Consider the following 21,664-nt stretch of genomic DNA (forward strand, 5'->3'; position numbering starts at 1 on the left):
TGCCAGTCAATGCTATATAGCTAGGATACCCAGAGTGTGCCAGTCAATGTTACATAACTAGGGTACCCCGAGTGTGCCAGTCATTGTCACATAGCTAGGATACCCAGAGTGTGCCAGTCAATGTTACATAACTAGGGTACCCCGAGTGTGCCAGTCATTGTCACATAGCTAGGATACCCAGAGTGTGCCAGTCAATGTTACATAACTAGGGTACCCCGAGTGTGCTAGTCATTGTCACATAACTAGGATACCCCGAGTGTGTCAGTCAGTGTTATATAACTAGGATACCCCAAGAATGCCAGTCAATATAACCTAACTAGGATACCCCGAGTGTGCCAATCAATGTTACATAATCCCCGAGTGTGCCAATCAATGTTACACAACCCCCGAGTGTGCCAGCCAATGTCACATAACTAGCATACCTCGAGTGTGTCAATCAATGTTACATAACCAGGATACAAATCATACTCTGTCATATCTGCTTTATTTTAACTTGGACTGGCCAAAAAATAAATCAAATAAAAAGAGCACATGTATTTGTGAAAAGACAAAAGGAAAGAAAACAGTGGCACGGTCTGGTCATATCACTAAATAACTTCCACTTTCCTCCGAGATAATATTTCTGGCAAAGTAATATAATTTCCATCTCTAATGTCATGTACTAAAATTCCGTGGGGCCAGTTTTATCTGAGGAAATACGGATGTGTTTTATTAGGGTTGCGAAAGAAAAAGTTTATTATAACCGAGTAGCGTTCCCATTGGTACCCTCAGCAAGGGTGTTTGGCCAGATCATACTCTCACACGGGGAATATCACATGGGGTTTGTTAACGCGATGTGACCACTGGGAAATAAGCCAGAGGAAACTTTTCAAAATTGAAGAAAATGTTTAATTTATTTTTTCCTTCCGATAAAAATGACATTTGAGAGCAAAGAAATTCCAAGTATCCTTAAACTATTTTTTTGGCTGAATACCTCCATCAACAAAGATATGCAAGAATATAATAAACGACGTTTTCGAGGCCTCCTTTTACTGTTAGCCTAGCCAGCGTGATAAATTCTGCAACAGATTAGGATCAGTCTAAGAATGAATGATTCTTCGGCAGTTTTGGGGTTCACTTTGAGACTGTATCCAATCGATTAATTAATTCATGAACATAACCAAGATTAAGTGCTAAGTTTGGGTGCACTTACAAGTGGTGTTATCAGTGTTCATAAGGAGAAAGAAAACGGCTTTTCCTTGACAAAAGTGAGTCAATCATGGCTTAAGATGAAGCTGCTACTTCCTCAATTTGATTAGCCAATGAGACTGCGTCAAGGCTTCCAACCTTTATTCTGATTCCCTTTAAGCAGACTTCAGGTGTTCCTTTTGGAAGCCAGTACAAACAAGATGTTTATCTGTTTGAACTGTATATAGCCTTTGGTTTTGAGTCAAATTGCTTGCCAAGTAAATTACGTACACTAACCGGTTTCGTGAATTAAATTCTTTATTACAGAAAAGAATATGCAAATAAATATACACACGAAATATGGTATATCAGTGAGTATAGGTTATGTAAAATATGATGACCTCTACATGGATGGTTAGTTGGTTCCGGTTACAATGTACAGTTACATACCACATAGTTATCGGCAGTTCCCTTTTCTGTAATGCTGTCTGAGAATGTACAATGGTCTACCTAGGCATCGGATACACAGTGATACCAAATACCACGGCCAGGTCAAAATTCGTCCAAATCCTATACTGTATTAGCACAAACTTACCCAGTGCGCAGTTAATGTGGAATTCGAGTAACAGAAACTGGAGTCTTGGGTAGGGAGGGCTGACAGCCTTTTAGCCGTATACAGCAAGAAGAATGGTCTGTTTGGGGCACCCATTCACTCGATTACAATAGGTAGCTGGAGTGGCCTAGGAAGCTGTATCACAAGCGCTTGACCTGAGGACAAACAATATAACAAAAGGCCAAGCTGGCCAAGACTGGGTCAGTCTTTGACAAAGAACTCACTTATAGCGCTGTAGGAGTCTTTGTCTGAATTGGGCTTAACGGAGTGAAAGGCCACGGAAAAGTGCGCCCATTTGTTTATTTCATTTTAAATCTTGTTTCAGACAATCTTTGGTTTATTTCATTTATATTTGCCACACAATATTTAGATTATAATGATAAAGAGACTCTATAAAATCTTCGAACGTGTAAATGCATTTTAAAATACGAATGCTAGAATGTCATGGCAATACATACACAGATACACTGCCAAAGGGGAACCTTCCCGCCTGAAGTAATAATGGCGTACAAATTTGTGTAATCTATTATCCATTCCTGCATTTTCGACGACGTTTTGTGTGCAAAATGGTAACGCATAACTCGTGCGTTGAAAGAGAACATTCATGTCAAATCAGCTTGGACCAGAGTCGCCATTGCCCGTAATAGTTTCCCCGTTTAAGATAACTGGCACTGCTGTTGAATGCATGATACTATCTTTGGTAAAACAATCGTGAACTGAAATAGTGAATAAAGAGTAGATTTATAGCAAATGTGCCAGAGGAAAATTGTTAGTTGTTAATAGGCATGGAAAAATACAACAAAAACTTGAATATTCTCTCGGATCATAACTTGATCTTGGAAATGGGCATTTTAAATTAAACCTTATACAACTGCCATATTTCTGATGACTCCAACGGCCAAATGAACTTAGGAAAAAGTAATCATATTCGGATTACATTTAAAGTGGGATTTTTAGAGAGCTGAAAATGTTCATTTGGCTAGACTAATGACGAAGCGCTGCCATGTGCTCGGTAATCCCGGATTACTGGAGAGGTGTTTCAAAAAAGGCATGACAAAAAGAATCGGGATGATGTGACTGTATGCTGTTAATTATGTTCGCGGATGATGGATTGTTCGACTGTATAATGAGTAGGAGAAGATTTACCCCAGATGTAAGATTAGTTCGCTCCGATGCTTTTGCGTTGCAGGTGATTCCAGAATCCACTATAACAGTCGAAGATCCCCGGAGGTGTAACACTAACCAGAAATATGAAATAAAATATTCCAATTTCACGTGTATCAAAAGAAAACTCAGCGGAGGCAAACCCCGGTAATAACGTCAATTTCCTCGTCCATTTTCACTAGTCATTTGGAATCAATGCGTCCAGATTTCTCCCATTGGTGTCATTTTTACACGGAATATTTTCCATTGTACGGCACAAGAGTCATTACGTTGGAAATTGTCCATGGCAAGAGGCATATTTTGAGTTTGTCACTGTCCTTTTTCAACATGCTATTCAGCACATGATCGGCCAAACTTCATATTTGACACAACAGAAGCGAACCTTATGGGAACGCCTGTATAATGAACTCTGCGCTAGACACCTTGTCATGGAGATTGACTTCGGGTTTCAATTTATTTCTAACGGCTGCGCTGTGGAAAGTATTTAATACTTAATTTCATTCTGGATTAGGAAGACATCCACGAATTTCAGCGATATCCTGAAAGAACAGATTCGTCCTTTAAAGTTTGAATGAAATAGTAACGAAAGCAACCAATATGCTAAAATGTGCCAAAAGCATTGGCCACTTTGGCATCATGGCTACTTGTACATGGCTCCGCTATATACTCTAAGGAATGAGAAAGCGTGATATACATTAATTACAAATGATGATAAAAAACTTACAAATCCAAGCCACCACAGAGGTGTTGATTTCTTAACTCGTATGCTTTTATTACTTGACTTAACAAATATTCAGATGCAAAGGTTAGGAATTACGAGTCTGAAATGCTTAGACAAACTTGTGGAATTATGCATTCCCAGAAAACAAAACAACAACAAAAATTCCATGCTGAACGATGTCAGCACGTCGTATTAATAGCAACAACTATTTAAAGAACAGAAACAGTATTTCTTTTTTATTATTATTATAATTGTTTCGGAACCGCTATCAGTCCTACAATTCTACAGAGAAAAAAATCCAATACCATAATTAACAATGAAATTAGCATCTGGGTCTAACAAACAAAAATCTGAACACTTTGGCCCAACATTTGTTTGGACTGATTCAGTCTGGAAACGTATACAGTTTGGGAATGTATATATCTGAAAACGTTCACCGTTTGAAAAACACATCGCCTGAAAGTCTTCATGCGTCGATATATTCCTCATAGTTATGCCTACACATGTCTAAACACAGTTATGTCTAAACACAGTTATGTCTAAACACAGTTATGTCTAAACAAAGTTAGGTCGAAACAAAGTTGTGTAGCTTTATGTAGTTATGTCTTCTACAGTTATGTAGTTATATCTATACACAGTTATGTAGTTATATCTATACACAGTTATGTAGTTATGTCTACACACAGTTATGTAGTTATATCTAAACAAAGTTGTGTAGCTATGCCTATACAGGTATGTAATTATGTGTTTACACAGTTGTGTAGTTATGTGTACACAGTTATGTAGTTATGTCTACACAGTTATGTAGTTATGTCTATACACAGATATGTAGTTAGGCTAAAGACAGTTATGTCTTAACAAAGTTGTGTAGCTATGTCTACACACAGTTATGTAGTTATGTCTACACACAGTTATGTAGTTATATCTAAACAAAGTTGTGTAGCTATGCCTATACAGGTATGTAATTATGTTTTTACACAGTTGTGTAGTTATGTGTACACAATTATGTAGTTATGTCTACACAGTTATGTAGTTATGTCTATACACAGATATGTAGTTGGGCTAAAGACAGTTATGTCTTAACAAAGTTGTGTAGCTATGTCTACACACAGTTATGTAGTTATGTCTACACACAGTTATATAGTTATGTCTAAACAAATTTGTGTAGCTATGCCTACACCCAGTTATGTAGTTATATCTGTACATGGTTATTTATTTATGTATATACACAGCTATGTGGCTATGTCTATACACAGTTATGTAGTTAGGTATAGACACAGTTATGTAGTTAGGTCTGTACATAGTTATGTAGTTATGTCTACACACAACCATGTAGTTATGTCTACACAGTTATGTAGTTGTGTCTGAACAAAGTTGTGTAATTATATCTACATACAGGTATAAAGTTATGTTTAATCACACCTATGTCTAAAACTGATGTAGCTATGTCTACACACAGTTATGTAGTTAGGTCCATACACAGTTATGTAGTTGTGTCTACACATAGATATGTACTTATGTCTAATGACAGATATATCTGAACAAAGTTGTGTAGCTATGTCTACACACAGTTACGTAGTTATGTCTACACAGTTATGTAGTTATATCTGAACAAAGTTATGTAATTATATCTACACACAGTTATGTAATTATGTTTAAATAAAGTTGTGTAGCTATGCCTCCACACAGTTATGTAGTTATATCTACATAGAGTTATGTAGTTATATCTACACACAGTTTCGTAGTTACTCTCTGAAAACGAATGTGTACAAATTTGCACATCCATACTGACATGTGTATCAGCGGTACACACATTTATACACAAATCATCGTGGATGTGTTACATGAAGTACACAATTGTGCATTTTTGCCATAACACTGTATACAGGAGTTTTTAGAGAGTATGTCGTAAAGCTACACAGCTCGATGCTGCATCACTGGTGACAGAATACAGACGTAACTGCTGCAGGGCAGGGTGTTTCTGCTATGTGTCAGTATCTGGGTTATAGGACCTGCCCCGATAGCTCAGTTGGTAGAGCGTCCGCTTCGGGGGCGGTAGATCCAGGGTCGATCCAGGGTCGGGTCACACCTAAGACCTTAAAAGAGGAAGTTATAGTATCCCCGTTTGGCGTTCAGCATTGAGGGAATAGTGTAACGACTGGTTGACCTGTATCAGTATAATGGCTTGGGCGGGACGGCTTACTTGCCTACGATAGGTCGTCTCTGTGAAGAAGCAGTAAATCAAAGGGCGCTGGAAATCCGTCCTGCAACAAGGAGGCACATTGCATGCACTATAAGGCCTCCTTCGTCGTCATATGACAAAAACTGTTAAACTGAAAAATTGCTAAGCACGACGTTAAGCCTCAAGCACTCACGCGCTATCTTGCTTATAACACTTAAATCTGAGGATGGTAGCCATTCGGCTAAAAGGGATCAGATAGAGCTGGATGTGGAATCCTGTGTGATTTCTGCACAATGTTCTTGATGTATACGTACTCTATTGTGTTCGCTCAGCTGTTTCGGTGTCGTGTTGAACAAAGAATAGGTAATATAACACCAACACTGCATTGTTCGAGACGATCAGCATCTTTATTGCAGACGGGTTGGGTCACAATCGCTTTTTAATGTCGGGTTTTCAAGGGATAACAGGCAATGCTTTAAGGGTGGACAGCTTAGGATTTAAAGTAAAATTAAAGTCCCCCACCCACTATTTCCAAATTTGGGCAAATGGTACTTATGGCAAAGGTATGGCGGTTTATCAACACAAACTACATAAGTTGTCAATAGCCCAATGCAACGCCATCTGCTCTCGGATCAGTTCCCGCCCAATATACGTCACTGCTTCTGCTAATCATCTGATTGGTTGAATCCTGACTCCACCAAGCACCTTGAGTAATCACTTGACCCCGACCAAACAATGACCTCGGATAGCCACTAACGGGAAACATCACGTCGTGTCCTCTGTTCTTAAGCTCTTCTGCAACTTCAGTGCTGATTCCTTCCTCCAAAGACAGGCCCGTCATTCCAGGTCTAGAAAAAAGTGATATGCTGATAATAAAAATCAACCCTTAATACATAGCTCAGGAATAAACTCTTTAAACAAAACCTATGTGGGAAGATCTGCAGCAACCTGCGGATGGTCGTGGGTTTCCCCAGGCCCTGTCCGGTTTCCTCCCACCATAATGCTGGCCGCCGTTGTATAAGTGAAATATTCTTGAGTACGGCGTAAAACACCAATCAAATAAATAAATAAAAAAATAAGTTTCGTTGCCAGAAAAAGGTATTTTAACTTCAGGCTAAGGATGAATTACACTCTTTTATCATTCGTCAATAGTTGAAAACATGACTTGCGACAAAGCAAGTGTTGACCTATTAAAAACTCTAGTATGTTGCATAGTTCGAAATAAGAATTTCAAATCGAAATAGGGCCGTCTTAATTTAACACTTTTAACTTATGTTTAAATTTACATAAAGGGTCCGAACATTTACAAATCAAATTATGTACGGCGACAGATTCCATTTCTGAATTAAGTCAAAATTTAGAACAATGTACAAAATGCACAGTTTTTGGTGCTGGGAGTTTAGAGTACTGCGATTTAGGATAAATATAAGCGTCATGTCCGACATTCATATAAGACAACACTGATGCAATGATGAAATCATATTTCAAATCTTGAATCAGTTCAAAACTGGCTTCTTGGCATCGACCCCGGATCCTGGAGTGGGAATTTCGTTAAACTTTAAACGTACTGGTGTCCCTTCCCCACACAGAAGCGTGGCTGATTCAAGCTCGACTGAGGGTCCATTCCAAACTCCAGCATGTTGAGGAGGACTTGGACGTGGCCCTGGGGCTGCATGAATCCCCCCATGACGCCGTAACAGGCCAGAAGGTCACCTGGTGAAAATTATACAAACGTTTAACAATGCAATGAGGGCAATCAACTTGCATAAAATGTGTTCTTCGGAGTTTTATGTCTTATTACAGTCCAAATCTTTCAGTTCACCATCTCAGTCGAGTCCTCTTCGCACTGTTAAAGCTTCATAGTCCAAATGGTTTGAAGAGAGAAATGTGTCAATGTGTCTACTAAATAAAGAAAACGTATACCAGAAAATGGATTTATATACCGACCTGTGTTTGAAGAAGTGACCATCGCAGGGATAATGGTGTGGTAAGGACGTTTATTTGGCGACAGGATATTGGCGTGATCAGGTTCTAGATTGAAGTTAGTTCCTCTGTTCTGAAAGACAAGGAGGAAAAGCGTATGATATTCCATATATACTTGTTGGACAGCCGCTATAAAATTCCGTGACTATTGCACATTACGTGTATGGTAATACACAAAACACAACTAAAATAGCTGGTATTAAAAGGTTACAGTCAGGGTATGAGATCCTTAAAATCACTATGTTCGACAAACAACAATAAGAATATAAATAGTAAGAACATATATATTAAACATGTGTTACATCCTCGTTTATATCAGTATTACCCAAAGACAATATATACCAAGATTTGGTCTCAAATATACATGTATATTCCCAAGTACACATATATACACAAATGGTCCCACCATACAAGAATTCTTTTCAAGTGTCTGTTTCTCTTAAAAGTAAAAAAATTTGAATATTAAAAAATATTGAAGAACACATTTTTTAAAATGACTTTTCGTTCTCTTTATGTACTTTTTATGCTTTCTCCACCTTTAAAAGAAAAATGTCACAGCCTTGACAGAAAATCTCCGGATACCCTTCAGCTTCATGGCAGAAAACATTACCAGAAAATGTACCACTAAAATTTGGGAAAGTCGGCACAGTATTCCTGCAGCTGTACCCAACCTGCTTTAACACTTAAACACATGGGAGATAACTTCTGATAAACTCGCGAGCGGGAAAATAATAACAGTGTATGGGACACAACTCTTAATGCATTACCTGTAGTGTAACGCCACAGCCCTCAGATACAAAGCATGTACCGGAAAATAATAACAGTGTATGGGACACAACTTTTAAGGCATTACCTGTAGTGTAAAGCCACAACCCTCAGGTACAAAGCCTGTGCCAAATCCCATGTAATTACTGTTGATAAAAGAACAAGCGTTTCCTTCCTGATCGACTACGGAGAAATAGACTGTGTCACCGCCAGACCAGTCAAGGCCCGATGAGAACGCCGTGTGTCTGAAAGAGTATGTTTCTCATGATTCGATAAGTTTCTTTTCTATAGCCTCTGGCCTTGAGGAGCCAGAAACTTCGCACAAAAAGTTGCAGAATTCATGAGACTGCTTATTACTGCGAATCACTTTTGACGATTGGCTTACATACATTAATTAAAAATTAAAGCCTTTTGTTCTCAATTGTTTTTGTTATTTCATTTCCTTGCTTAAGACTTTCTAAAATGGAATCATATATGGAGAACTTCGGAACATAGGCCACCATAAATGTGATAAGGCAGTCAATTTGATCAACTTTATTGATCAATACTTTTTTTATTTTTAAATTATTTAACTATTTACTTATATAAGTATTTATTTATTATCTTTGTTAGGTGTTTATCATGTATATCTTGGAAAATATTTCAGTTGAAAAATGGGTTTAAGTCAGTATTACTATCATAACAACTACCTACACGTCTATTCAAGGGACAAGGAACTCTGGCTGATTTATTCCACATTTATTTATTTATTGAAGTTCGTAAGTGGGGAGGTCTGCATGGCAACAACCTGCTGATGATGGTCAGGGTTCCCCTCGGCCACGGACGCAACTACTCAAAAAAGTAGATAAAAAAATATATACGGAGAAAATTGGTTTGTTACATTTTCGTCATAAACATACCTTTTAGGGTCGATTAGTGTCCGTCTCTCAGCAGCATATTGCTTACACAGCATCTTCTTTATGGGAACTTTGACCACAGACGGATCGGAACAAAACTTCTGAGTATCAGCAAAGCTTAGTCGTATAGCTTCAATCAAAGTGTGTAGATAGTCGACAGAGTTATGCCCCATGCCTAAAAAACAGATTCAGATGGATGGAGTTACTCAGGAAAACTACGATATGCAAAAAGAAGTTGTCAAGTGTTTAACCTCATATAAACAAAACCAACAAACGTCAAGAAGTACAGCAGGATGCCAATCAACAACAAATATGAGATAACTCTGGCAGCCACAGATAAGCCCATTTTTGTCTCGCGAATTTGTTGGCTTAACTCACTTCACGTTTTTGATGAAGGACTTTCTTGTAATTTAAATCCGGGTTTTCAATGTAGTTCTTTTTCAGCAACTCTCATATTTTAAAAACATTTTCTTACTTTTTAAATCAAATCCCTCCAGAACGTTGAGGGCCATTAAGGCTGTTATTCCCTGGCCGCTAGGGGGCATCTCCCACACGCGACATCCTTTATAGTCCACACTGATTGGATCGTCAAATGTCGTATTATGATTGACCAAGTCTTCCAAGGTCATCACGCCTCCGAATTTCTGGACAACATCCACAATAGCTTGGGCTATTCTACCGGAGTAAAACGCACTTTTTCCATTCTTGCCGAGCTCCTGTAAAATATTAAGACGTACCTCACACAATGTAGGTCCCTATATGAGTAATTTGACTACCGGTTCGTCTGTCAGTGACCAAAATAACCAATGTAGTCTTCAATTACCGAACTGAGTCTTATGGCTCAGTTGTTTAGGATATTCATGTGATATTCATGAGCTCAACAAGTCCTATGCTAGTATGACTTTAATACATCGACTTGACACATCGTCATATGTTCCCGAAGAAGAGTTGTTTCAACAACAACACGGTATTGCCTAAATCACTACAGGCCTAAACTTGGTGCAGGATTAGCAGGATTAGAAGTTTTAGATCGCGTCTTTGCAGCGATAAATGTTCCTAGCCTTCAATCCGACGCATTTAGGATGTATCTCTCCGTAATTCTCATCACTGTGTCATGTAACAATACATTGTATGTTTATAGTTGGACATTTCCTAGCGCGGCTTAGTCACGTGATGTGTTCATTTTACTCGCAGCCCGGTAGTCTAAATATAGAGCATTTTGTAAATTTCAAGCCAATCCCTTCGTAAGAGGAGTCGGAGGATTAGACCGGGTTATGGTTGGGGGAGATCAACAAACTGCGCCAGTAAGGAGGAAACGGACGTCCAGAATCAGGACTGGAATATTCCAGGGTCGATTGGACAACGACGGAAAGTGAAGTTAAGGACTGTAGCGTAACTCACGTCTGAAGTATTTGTACACACGAGTAAGCTGCCGCCATTTATTATACATATATCCTGTGCATTGCTATTTGTAGTTTAAATCATTATTTTCCTTTTTGATTTATTAAATTGTTAAACCAACCATTTCAGTGTTGGAGAGTATCACTCTGTTTGACCCAGGTTAGGCTCGTTATCGGGAATTGATTTTGGCTTATTATACCGATACCCTAACAACTGCGTTGCACAATGGAAGTTACTCCACTCTCCAATAACGCCAATAGTTTCTTGAGTCATCTCGCCCTCGTATACGTGAACTATTCCTGAGTACAGTGTAAAACATCAATCAGACAAAATAAATAAATCTTGGGTCATCTGATAAACCATCTCTGAACTCACCCTGAATGTGTTAGCAAGTAAAGGCATCTTCATTATCTCCCCTTGCCGTGGACCTCTTCCATCAATCATCATGTCTTTGCCGTGCGTGTTGCCAGCTTGTGACAGGACGCTCTCTACCCCTAATGTTGAAAATCAAAATTTATGTAACATAACAATAAATTTGAACAAATGTACAAAAACAGACGTTTATTTCGCACATTTTACACATGGGAAGCAAAAAGAATGCTTCGTGTTGTAAACAAGGTGTACTTTAATGACTTACACTTAATGGCGATACTTCCTCTCCGGCCGTACGTGGGAAGGTCTGCAGGAATCCTGCAGATGGTCGTGGGTTTCCCTGGGCTCTGCCCAGTTTCCTCCCACCATAATGCTGGCCGCCGTCGTATAAATGAAATATTCTTGAATACGGCGTAAAACAGCAATCAAATAAATAAATAAATTAATGACTATAAACAATTCTCTGGGAAACAATTTCAGCAATCTTAAATGTGATAGGAAACGCGTTGTCAGCAGTACAAAATACTCTTCATGTCCAGATGATTTCAACACAAATTTCAACATAAACGGTTAACAACTATTCGTGTTACAAATTTTGTTTTACCTTGCCTCCAAAAATAAGAAGTCAATTTTTGAACTGGAAATCCCTCCTCTGCCAAGCGTATGGCAGGCTGGAGGATCTCTGACAGTTTCAGCTGAAGTAAAGGAAAAAGAAGTCATTTTACTGCAGTTTTTCTGCCATGAATATGAAGTTACTTAAATATGATCTTCTGAGCGGAGATATCTATAGACTGATATATTTCAGATGGCTAGCTTGACCAAAGAGACAGTGTTCAAATTCATGCAAACAATTATTGGTCGACTTCAGTTTTGCGTGAGGTAGTCAGCCATTTCGGAGTATGAAATGAGTGAACATTTCTTGAGCACCAATCAAATAAATAAATAAATAAATTTGAGTGAAAACCAGTGTTCGAGAATGCGACCCCTATAATACCCCAGACCCCACTGCCCCTATATCATTCTCTTTATTGGAAATCATTGGGTCATGTATATTCAATGATAATTTCAAGATCAAATGGATAAATACACTGGGATTATGTATATGAAAAGATAAATTTTGGTGAAAACCAATGTTAGAGAATGTTGCCGTTTATAACACTCCAGACCCCACTGCCCCTATATCTTTATTGGAAACCATAGGGTCATATATATTTAATGACAATTTTAACATCAAAGGGGATAAATACATCATGTTTTCTCCATCAAAATTCTGAACTGTACCTACAACGAAGTGTTACTTTCAGAACAAAAACTGCACGGGAAACACATTACAAACAACGTACCTTTCCACTTCCATATTTCTCAACAGTATCTACCCAAGCAGCGGCAGCGCCCGGAACAGTCACGCTGTGTCCATGGTTACGAGGAATATGGGACCAATCGGGATAAGCGAATCCATCTTTCTGCGCCTGTGCTAAAGTCAGAGCAGCCGGAGACCCTCCACTGATTAAGAAAAGCAATACCAAGTTCAGATAACGTATTATGTATTATATATCAGCTTTAATAAATAAGTATGAAGCTGTCAGGATAATGTCTCATTATTCAGTCAGACATGGTGGTTTTTAGTGTAAAACTCCTTGAATATACTGATATATTTGAATGATTCTTATAGACCAAAATCTATAACTTACACGACGAGAACTTCACAAGATATACACCTGGCAAAACTCCTAATATAATGCCTCGACCGAACTAAACCATAGCCGACTTTTAATGCTGATCATAGGGCGATTAGTCATAGAGAGGAAAACGCTTTAGCGGACTGAACGGGCAAAAGCCCTTAAAATTAAAAAACAAAAACCTTTCTCAAACAAAAAAAGTTTCTCCCAAATTCTGTTTCTATAAAGCGGCTGGGGTTACATGTTTACCTTCCATTCAGCCCATGCACTTTCTTACTCTTTGCATTATAGAACAGACAGAACGCATCTCCCCCAATTCCTGTGCTGCATGGCTCCGTAACATTGAGTGCAGCTGCTACTGCAACAGCAGCATCTGCTGCATTTCCACCAGATTTCAGTATATCTGAAATTATCGCAAAACAAGTGCTCGTGAGCATACATCTGATGGTTTCTCCCTTTGTTGATATTCGCTTTATTTCCGACTGTATACTTGTATGCTTTAGGCTTTACGTCGTACTTAAGAAGTCCATGCCGCCAAAGAGCTGCCGTCACTGAAGTTGTAGTGACACCGGCCGATCAGACACCTTTCTTAGTTCTAACCTATGTATTTCTGACCTCCAAGAGGCAGAAGCAAGTATCCTTTTTGAGGTCTTTGGTATGATCCGATCCGGGTTTGATCCCAGGTGTCCGGAATTTTTTGAGATCCTATATTTAAATATTGACTATTCACTTAGCACAGAGCCTTAGTGCATGACGACACGAAATGCTATGCAGTGGATATAGGTCCTATATCAAAAATGACGTTCGTACACTACTCATTACGTCCCACTGAAAATGATTTGATTTAATTAACTGATTGATTGAAATACTGAGTGGTGTTTAACGAGGTACTGAAGATTTTCTGATTTATACAAGAGCGCTCCCCCACCTGTATCTCAGATTAAGTAAACCAGCAAGTTGCTGTCAAGATTTTCTACACATGAATCTGGGCACATACTTCTGGGAATCAAACTTAAATCGAATTCAAGCACTGCTACAGTTTAAATTTTTTTAATAGAACAATGCATCAAAACACAATTTGAATTCTTTCCGTTTTTGAATTAGGCCTTATAACCAATTGCATACTTATGTTGCTTGACAAATACGAGTTCTGATGTATGAAATTTCATGTATATGTATGCCATACTGATGGCAGGCAAGTGATCTCAACGAACTGCATGTAAGGGCATTCATAAACGGCTCTGCCAGAGTGTCTGACGTTAAATAAAATACCACCAAGACCGCTATACAGCAATGCCAGTAATAGATTGTGTCATTTAAGAAGTCGGGTCGGCTCCTATCTAGGCCAGCTTGACACGAGAAGGGCGCACAACGCCACCTATATCTATACCACCAGGCTATTTCTGGGGTGTTAAGCAATTACAGATGTAATTGACCTACTGCCACTGTTTATGGACTCGAGGATGGTTTGAAGAGTTAAAAACAGCCGACTTACCTACTCCTATTTGCGCCGCCAAAGGTTGAGAACATGCTACACAGCCGTTCTTACATACGACTACAGAACGCCGTGAATTGAAGCGAAGATCGCATGCCGCCATGACGCTGGTAGTTCATAAACGTCTACAGGCTCGCTAAGAAGGCCTTGATAACTCGTCAGTGTAGGCCTACATGGGCTGCAGGTTAAGCCTAAAAAGACATTTCATATTTTAAACTTTGATCCTGTATTAGCGTGCATGTGACTTCCCGAATCTGATTGTAGGCTTATTTGTAAATCAAATTGTGCCTGTATGTGAAGGCTGTTTGTTATCAGTATATGAATACACTGCTGGTCGGGTGAATCGCTAAAAAACCCGTGCTCTGAAATAACAATGATGTACGATATTCACCGAGAACAGATCATTACGGCCATTAAACTAGGCACATGCATGTGATAAAGCATTAATACTTTTATTAAACACTAGTCATACAGTAAATTCAGATGTTATATTGTACCCGCCCCCACCCCTACTGTTGATAACCTAATATCTGAAGTTTGTCATGATTTATTATATGCAGATAGGACCCTTTTTATGTTAATTTAACTGTTACACGTTGAAATGAAGTCATTGTTTAGACAATGTATAAGGTTCTTAACCCACAGTAGAAATTTTTAATTTTTTCGCTGGGTTTTTCGCTTTACTGCCAGTATACAAGAGTTGTACGAAATGCCTTTGGGTGTAATTTCCCACGGTCACGGTTACTGTATTGTCATCAGCCAGTACGATAGGTTAAATGCGCATGTGCGTGTGTCACGTGCTCTACCTCTGGAAATAGTTTTCATTTGTGCTCGCTCAGCCTCATTCAGGGAAGCATGAATGAATTGACGAAAGAAATCACACGAAACGCAACACTTAAACAGCAGCCAAGCCTTTAGTGCAGCCCCAATATAATAGCACAGTGTTCGGACTCTCACCCGAAATTCGCATATGCACATCTTCAAAATGTGATTGGCCTATATGTTTTATAATAAATTATATGTACAAAATAAAGACCGCTTCGGTGGCCTAATGGTTAGATTGTATGCCTTGAAATCGGGAGACCCGGGTCCGGTCATACCTGAGACTTTAAAAATGGTACTTGTTGCTGCCTTGCTTTGTGCTGAGAACTGAGAGGTTAGAGCAAGGAGACGTGGCTGATCTACCCGGTGTCAGTATAATGTGACTGGGTGGGTATCGCGTCTCGTGTCTTCAGCATGATACTTCAGTGGCGGCAAGGAATCGTCTAGCGTAGATATATAGGCCTACACACATGTACACACACCTAATGACTCCTCGTGGTTATATAACTGAAAATTTGTTACGCATGATGTTAAACCTCAAGCATTCATTCATTCATTATACAGAATAAAAGGTATAAATTGGACGTGTACAGCCGCATGGGGTTCAGTTGCGCTAATGGATACAAAATTGCAGCAATAAGCAGTGAACATCTGGTTATTCATGACATTTCATACTACAAATATCTATCTATATCGGTTTAGATTTAAACACGTGGACGTCGCGACTGTAGCTGTCTCGAATTATCACCATATGTATACATTATGTATGCGACAAGCACTCATTTGTTTGGGGGAGACGTTACTTATCCTGAAATGATGACCTCCCGATGACAAACTTGAGCATACATATATGAGCGGTAAATATGGATGCGGAAGAAGACGATGAGAAGCAGAGGGTGGCTGTCAGGTGTTCAAATGATTGTTATTTATTACCGCCATATTAAAGTTACATTAACAATATATCCAATGTATAGCCTCCGAGGAAGATACACGTTAAACGCGTGTTTGGACATACATTAAAGCCTTTCAGAAATGCATATGTTTCTACTGCTTTCATGGGGCCTTCGTGGCCGAGGGGGGTAGCAGGCCAGAACGGCGAAATGACCCAGGAGCCCGCCATCAATGCTGTCGCTGTGAGTTCATGTCCAACTCGTCCTGGCTTCTACTGTGGCCGAATGTGGGAAGGTCCGTCAACAACCTGCGGATGGTCGTTGGTTTCCCTTGGGGTCTACCCGGTTTCCTCCCACCACAATGCTGATCGCCGTCATATAAGTGAAATATCCTTGAGTACGGCATAAATCAGGGACGAGTGAATAAACAACTGCTGTCAACTGTATAGACCACTCGTTTACTATTATTTTATCATACTGAATAACCCATTAATTCAAGGTCTGTATTTCGGGCTGTTAAACACGTAGTACAAATATTTACTTATTGTCCGCCTTTCATGTTATATGTTGTCCATTTGCCGGCGCATGCATGTGCCTATCCTTCCACCCGTCCGTTGGTCATACCGAATCACGTGAGCAAGATAACGGCAAGTTTTCAACCAACCATGACCATGTTTACATAACGACTTGAGATGAGTAAAAGGACCGTTGGGATTGTTTTTCATCACTACTATGTTCAATATGGCTGCTCTCGGCGATTTTAGATGTCCTGGCCACTACACATGTCACTGAGAAAAAGATATCTTGAAAGGGTTTTTAGCCAATAAAGTATATACTTAATACAAAAGCATATACAACATGGCTGCTGTCGGCCATCTTGGATTTTCTGATTGTCACACCTATCTTGCCCTGTAAGACGTTAACACAAAGAATAGCTGTTTGTCTCATGTTAACATGTTGATAGGCGATCTGTTCAGTACTGAGCTTGTCTGAATAGAGGAAACTGGAGAAATTAAGTCTCTAGGTATCTAACAAACCTCACAACTTAAAGCCATAGAAGAACATGAAAAGTTAGCTGAATTCAAAGATGCAACGTATTTGTTTAAGGGCTGTACTGGATTTTCGGCAGAATCTATAGTAGTGCCTATAGGGCCTTACTATGTGTAAGAACGTTATACTGTAACTTAATATAATATAATGCTACACTTAAAGATTAACGACCAAGTCGTGTTTTAGTTAGTTAGTTGTACTATAGGCCTATACGCCAGGCTTGCCTTATAGTCGCACAAACTATTTATTACCTCGATAGAAAAATAAATTGTCTCCTATCCGTAAACCTGGTTAAAAGTCAAGATTTAGTACCGTACAGCTTTATGTATTCTGTGATAAATGTGAATTTTAAGCACATCTGTCCATGGATTACTCTGTCCACGTTTATATTTAAGAACCGCGATAAGATTTAATTAGAAGACTAAACGAGACTAACCGGTAGGTTGAAGTTTGATCGAGATCATACGTCATCACCACAGCACAGAGAGATTACGTGCCCGACCCACTTACCCGCCCGAAATTAATATTTTATAAAGTACAGTTCCAATAGTTAAAGTTGAGATGAGCTACGCGCATGTGCCCAGCAGACTTTAACTAACTGATTAACAACCTGAAGCTGTCTCCCGAAGACATGGCAACAAGAAGAAGACTAAAACAGGAAATAACAGATTTACATCATTCAACAGATAAAGAGAAACGATTGTAGCCACCTTATCGTTCCGAATGCTATACAACCGTACATGTAGATCTGGGCTCAGTGTCATAAAGGGGCGCACAACATTATTTTATCGTACATTTGTAGTACGCTATTTTGTACGTCACTTTTATCGTACCACTGGCCTAGAACAGCATCTCTATCAGTGAATTTGGTCAAATCTTGCCGGCATTCCCCTTTCGTTCATTTACAACAACAAGATACGGCTTACGATTAATTCTACACTCTACACTAATTCCATTGTGAGCTCTTTCATTAGAGGTGGAATGATACGGGTCTCTGCGTGAGGACACTCCACGTCCTCACGCACCCCGGCTTAAGCAGAATAAAATCCACATTAGACTTCATATGTTGAGATGAAATTTATTCAGTTAAGTCTTATTTGAAAATCTTTTAAGATACAGTTTGTCCAATGATAATGACTTCAAATAACTTATACTGACACGGTGGAGTTTTGCAGGTCCAATGATGCTAAACGCGACGCGTTATATGGGTTCTATTTAAGAGTTTACCATTCATAAATTATGAAAGGGAGTTCTAAACCGATAACGACAGGACTCATTCCAAACACAACCTAAAGCCATAGTACGAATGGACCAAGTATAGAATTATTATATTAGTAAATAATGTTGGTAATACCAAAGACAGGAGCAGTCATCGCTTTTTTATACAATCCAAGCAAGGCATCCAAATCAACTGTCGAACTCGTGGTCTGTAAATTTTTGACTGATTTAAAAATGTTCTTATCTAACATCCAATCTTTATTGTCATGGTCAGCCTGATTTCACTACCAGCTATGAGACAACAACTAAGCCACATATTTCTGTCTTTACACCACCATCAATATGTCTTTTACCAGTGAGTCACATTCCACTGATTTTGATCCACCCCTGTCATCAATGTACGTAACGGCTGTTGTATTATCTGATCTGACCTGAATATGCTTTGTCCCCGTGATGGAACTTTCAAACGATTCCACCCCCCACACCCCCCGCCAAAAAAAAGGATTGCTAACAATTCCAAATAACTGATGTGACAGTTGGCTTCCAAGGGCCATCCATGTCTGTTGTTGTTGAGACTGGGGGGAAACGCCTCTGCTGAAAAAAGCTTTGCCCTTGGAAAATATCCCCTTCCTCGGTCACGCCAGGAAGGCGAGAACGGGTTAAACTCATAACCTCCATGCCCCAATATGTGGACGCGGGTGAAATGGCCCGGTATCCGTCCCGTCGTGTTATACTGCTGTTGTTGCACGACGACCCCAGTTTGATCTTGCTGCTAACTTTGTTGGCCTGTCATTTCATTCACATGCTTGGATATATCTTCTCCAAATAACTGGTATGACGAAGAGTTTACACAAAAGTTTGTTCTCTTGTTTCACATGAAAACAAGATTAAAACATAATTGACTCTTTTCTGCACGAGTTTAGTTCGCTGTTGGCATTTGCCAACAAGGACAGGCCGTCCATACATAATGTAGCCAATTTTGGTTTGTCGATTTTCCCACCTGTGACAAGTTCATTCATGACTTGTAGAACTGCGATTGTCCCTTTTACTAAGGGGTTCTGTATACGCTGAAGTTTCATGTCCATCGAGCGCACAGCTGGGTTCAAACTGTCCCACATTAACTGGTTTATAGTTACCTTGGGTCGCAAGTTAGTATTTGCGGGCCTCACGCACTTATTTAATAGCCCTGTCATCGCTGCTGTCTGCATGCCACCAAGTGGCAGAGAATTCATGATATCCGCCAATTCCTCGTCCACAGATTTGCCGACATTTTCAGCGAGGTTTTGGTTACCACCAAGGATTTACGAAGATTTATTGTTTCGGTTTCTGTACTATCATTCCCTGGTGTTACTGAAACGTGTGGGTCACCTGACAGGGACGTGTCATCGTCATGGTTACTGCGCAAGGCTCGGTCTGTGACCTCCGCTGCACTAACCTGATTACATAGCATGAAACTAACATGGATTCAAGACGAATGGTACGAAGTCCCAAGTCTGAATTGTCTGCGCTCGCAGAACTACTGGCACATGGCGTCGGACAAGACATGTTGCTTTCAACTTCAGACGACCGTCTCTTACTTCCAGCAGAACTGGTTTTCAGAGTTTTGTTACTTGGATGTTCTACCATTTCAGTTTGTTTATCTTTAACTCTTCTTGTAGATTTATTAGGTCCAGGGCCTTTGCCCTTTGAGCTACTCGAATCTTTAGCACTAGCTGATTTTGAGTCAGTCTCTCGTGTTTCCAACATGACGAGCGTCTCTACCACATGCCAGTATGAGAGTTTGAGGTATTGAACGGATTACCGGAGAAGTCAGTTATGTCCTTCTCTTGATTAAATTCAAGTGTTTGTTAAATTATTAACAACGTTTGTCTGCAGGCGCAATTATGCGTCTGATTTGATCGAGCGATACACTATGCTCTGCTGGGCACATGCGCGTAGCTCATCTCACGTGATCACTCTGTGAGGCGATGACGTATTACTGGGATTTCTGTTCAAGGCAACTTATAGAATTATTGACATGTGACAATAACAACATTGGTCCAGATTGATGGATACAGAACTTTTATAAGTACCAGTGTTAACTGCCAGGAGAACCGTTGCGTTGTTCATCGGTGCGTGAACATGAATGTTCATCCACCAGTATATGGTGTGCATATCTGCTCGTGAGAAAGTTCGTCAGTAAATCGCTAAAGGTCAGTTGGTTGTATAGTCCACTCGAATTTCCATCCTCTATAAAACTGAGCGACAGTGTGTAAGTGAAAACTTCTCGAGTGTGACATTACAAACAATTAAATAAATAAATGAATATTTAAATTTATATAAAAAAAACAACATCGCCTAGTACACAAAATCTAAGCCAAAACGTTCTTATTAGCAGGACAGTTCAAAAAGGTGATCCAAGATTCCATGTTTTCTTATCGCTTCTCAGGAAATTTCTATTCATAGTATATTACAGATTAAGTGCAAAAAGTTGATCCAAGATTCCATGTTTTCCTATCGCTTCTCACGTAATTTCTGTAAATAGTATAATACAGGCTAGGTGCAAAAAGTTTAGAGTCATATATGGTTTTAGTATGAGCTTATCATGGTCAAAGTTTGATCAGGGCAGGAGAAATGAACATCTGGCTTGTAATCTATGATGTCCAGAAACAAGGCCTCTCGCCGGAAACTCCTAAAATAAGTAAAAATTAGACAAATAAAGTCAACACTCACGCAACAAACCAGCTGTTCCAAAATTCAATTAAGTTGCTTTTGATAACTTTAAAGCAGACTGGAGATCATTATTGTTTGTATTCTGTGGAAAAGTAAATCAGTTAATATTTGTCAGAATGTGTAACTTCCCCAGTACTTTCTCTGAGGGAACGTTTTAATGGAGCTGTTGAGTACATATGTGTGAATAAGTCTCTGAAGAGTTTCAAAGGTTAACAGACATAGTGGACAACCAATGATCAATGTTTTTAAAATAAGACATACGTGGAAAGAAGAATGACAATATGTCAAGCATAGTTTTTTTGGTGAATAAGTCTACTATCAATTCTTTCAAGATAAAAGTATTTTTGTTCGTCGTTTAAAACAGGAAACATTTTCCCAAGAACAGAATGTTTCCGGACAATGAAAACCACACTAAATCTTCTAACGTTAATACCTAGCCCTTAATGCCGCTCCATCATGAAATATCCATGTAGGAAGAACATGTGAACATCACGTGCACAACTGGAGGCGGTCTGGTTCATATACACGTATCTA

At 39.3% G+C, this 21,664-nt stretch overlaps 1 protein-coding gene across 1 annotated transcript; it reads right to left on the minus strand.

Moving 5' to 3' along the window:
• Window positions 1–6,366: 6,366 nt before the first annotated feature.
• On the minus strand, window positions 6,367–14,541 carry LOC135481878 (glutathione hydrolase-like YwrD proenzyme). The gene is made up of 11 exons (XM_064761638.1): window positions 14,439–14,541; window positions 13,193–13,346; window positions 12,608–12,767; window positions 11,869–11,959; window positions 11,268–11,386; window positions 9,967–10,207; window positions 9,495–9,666; window positions 8,684–8,840; window positions 7,795–7,903; window positions 7,416–7,560; window positions 6,367–6,695 (listed from the first exon to the last, which is right to left on the minus strand). The coding sequence occupies exons 1-11, from the start codon at window positions 14,539–14,541 to the stop codon at window positions 6,446–6,448; spliced, it is 1,701 nt and encodes a 566-aa protein (XP_064617708.1). The 3' UTR covers window positions 6,367–6,445.
• Between the last annotated feature and the right edge of the window lie 7,123 nt (window positions 14,542–21,664).

Source organism: Liolophura sinensis, chromosome 1 (genome assembly GCF_032854445.1).
Source record: "Liolophura sinensis isolate JHLJ2023 chromosome 1, CUHK_Ljap_v2, whole genome shotgun sequence".
NCBI lineage: Eukaryota > Metazoa > Mollusca > Polyplacophora > Chitonida > Chitonidae > Liolophura > Liolophura sinensis.

What these genes read in the sequence shown, in the direction of transcription:
- LOC135481878 (XM_064761638.1), bottom strand. Translation starts at nt 14,541, where the DNA reads ATGGCGGCATGCGATCTTCGCTTCAATTCACGGCGTTCTGTAGTCGTA. An exon ending in GGTCACTTCTTCAAACACAG is followed by an intron (nt 7,561 to 7,794) that starts GTCGGTATATAA and finishes AATTTTCACCAG; the next exon opens with GTGACCTTCTGGCCTGTTAC. An exon ending in TGTGTGGGGAAGGGACACCA is followed by an intron (nt 6,696 to 7,415) that starts GTACGTTTAAAG and finishes ACTTTTTTCTAG; the next exon opens with ACCTGGAATGACGGGCCTGT.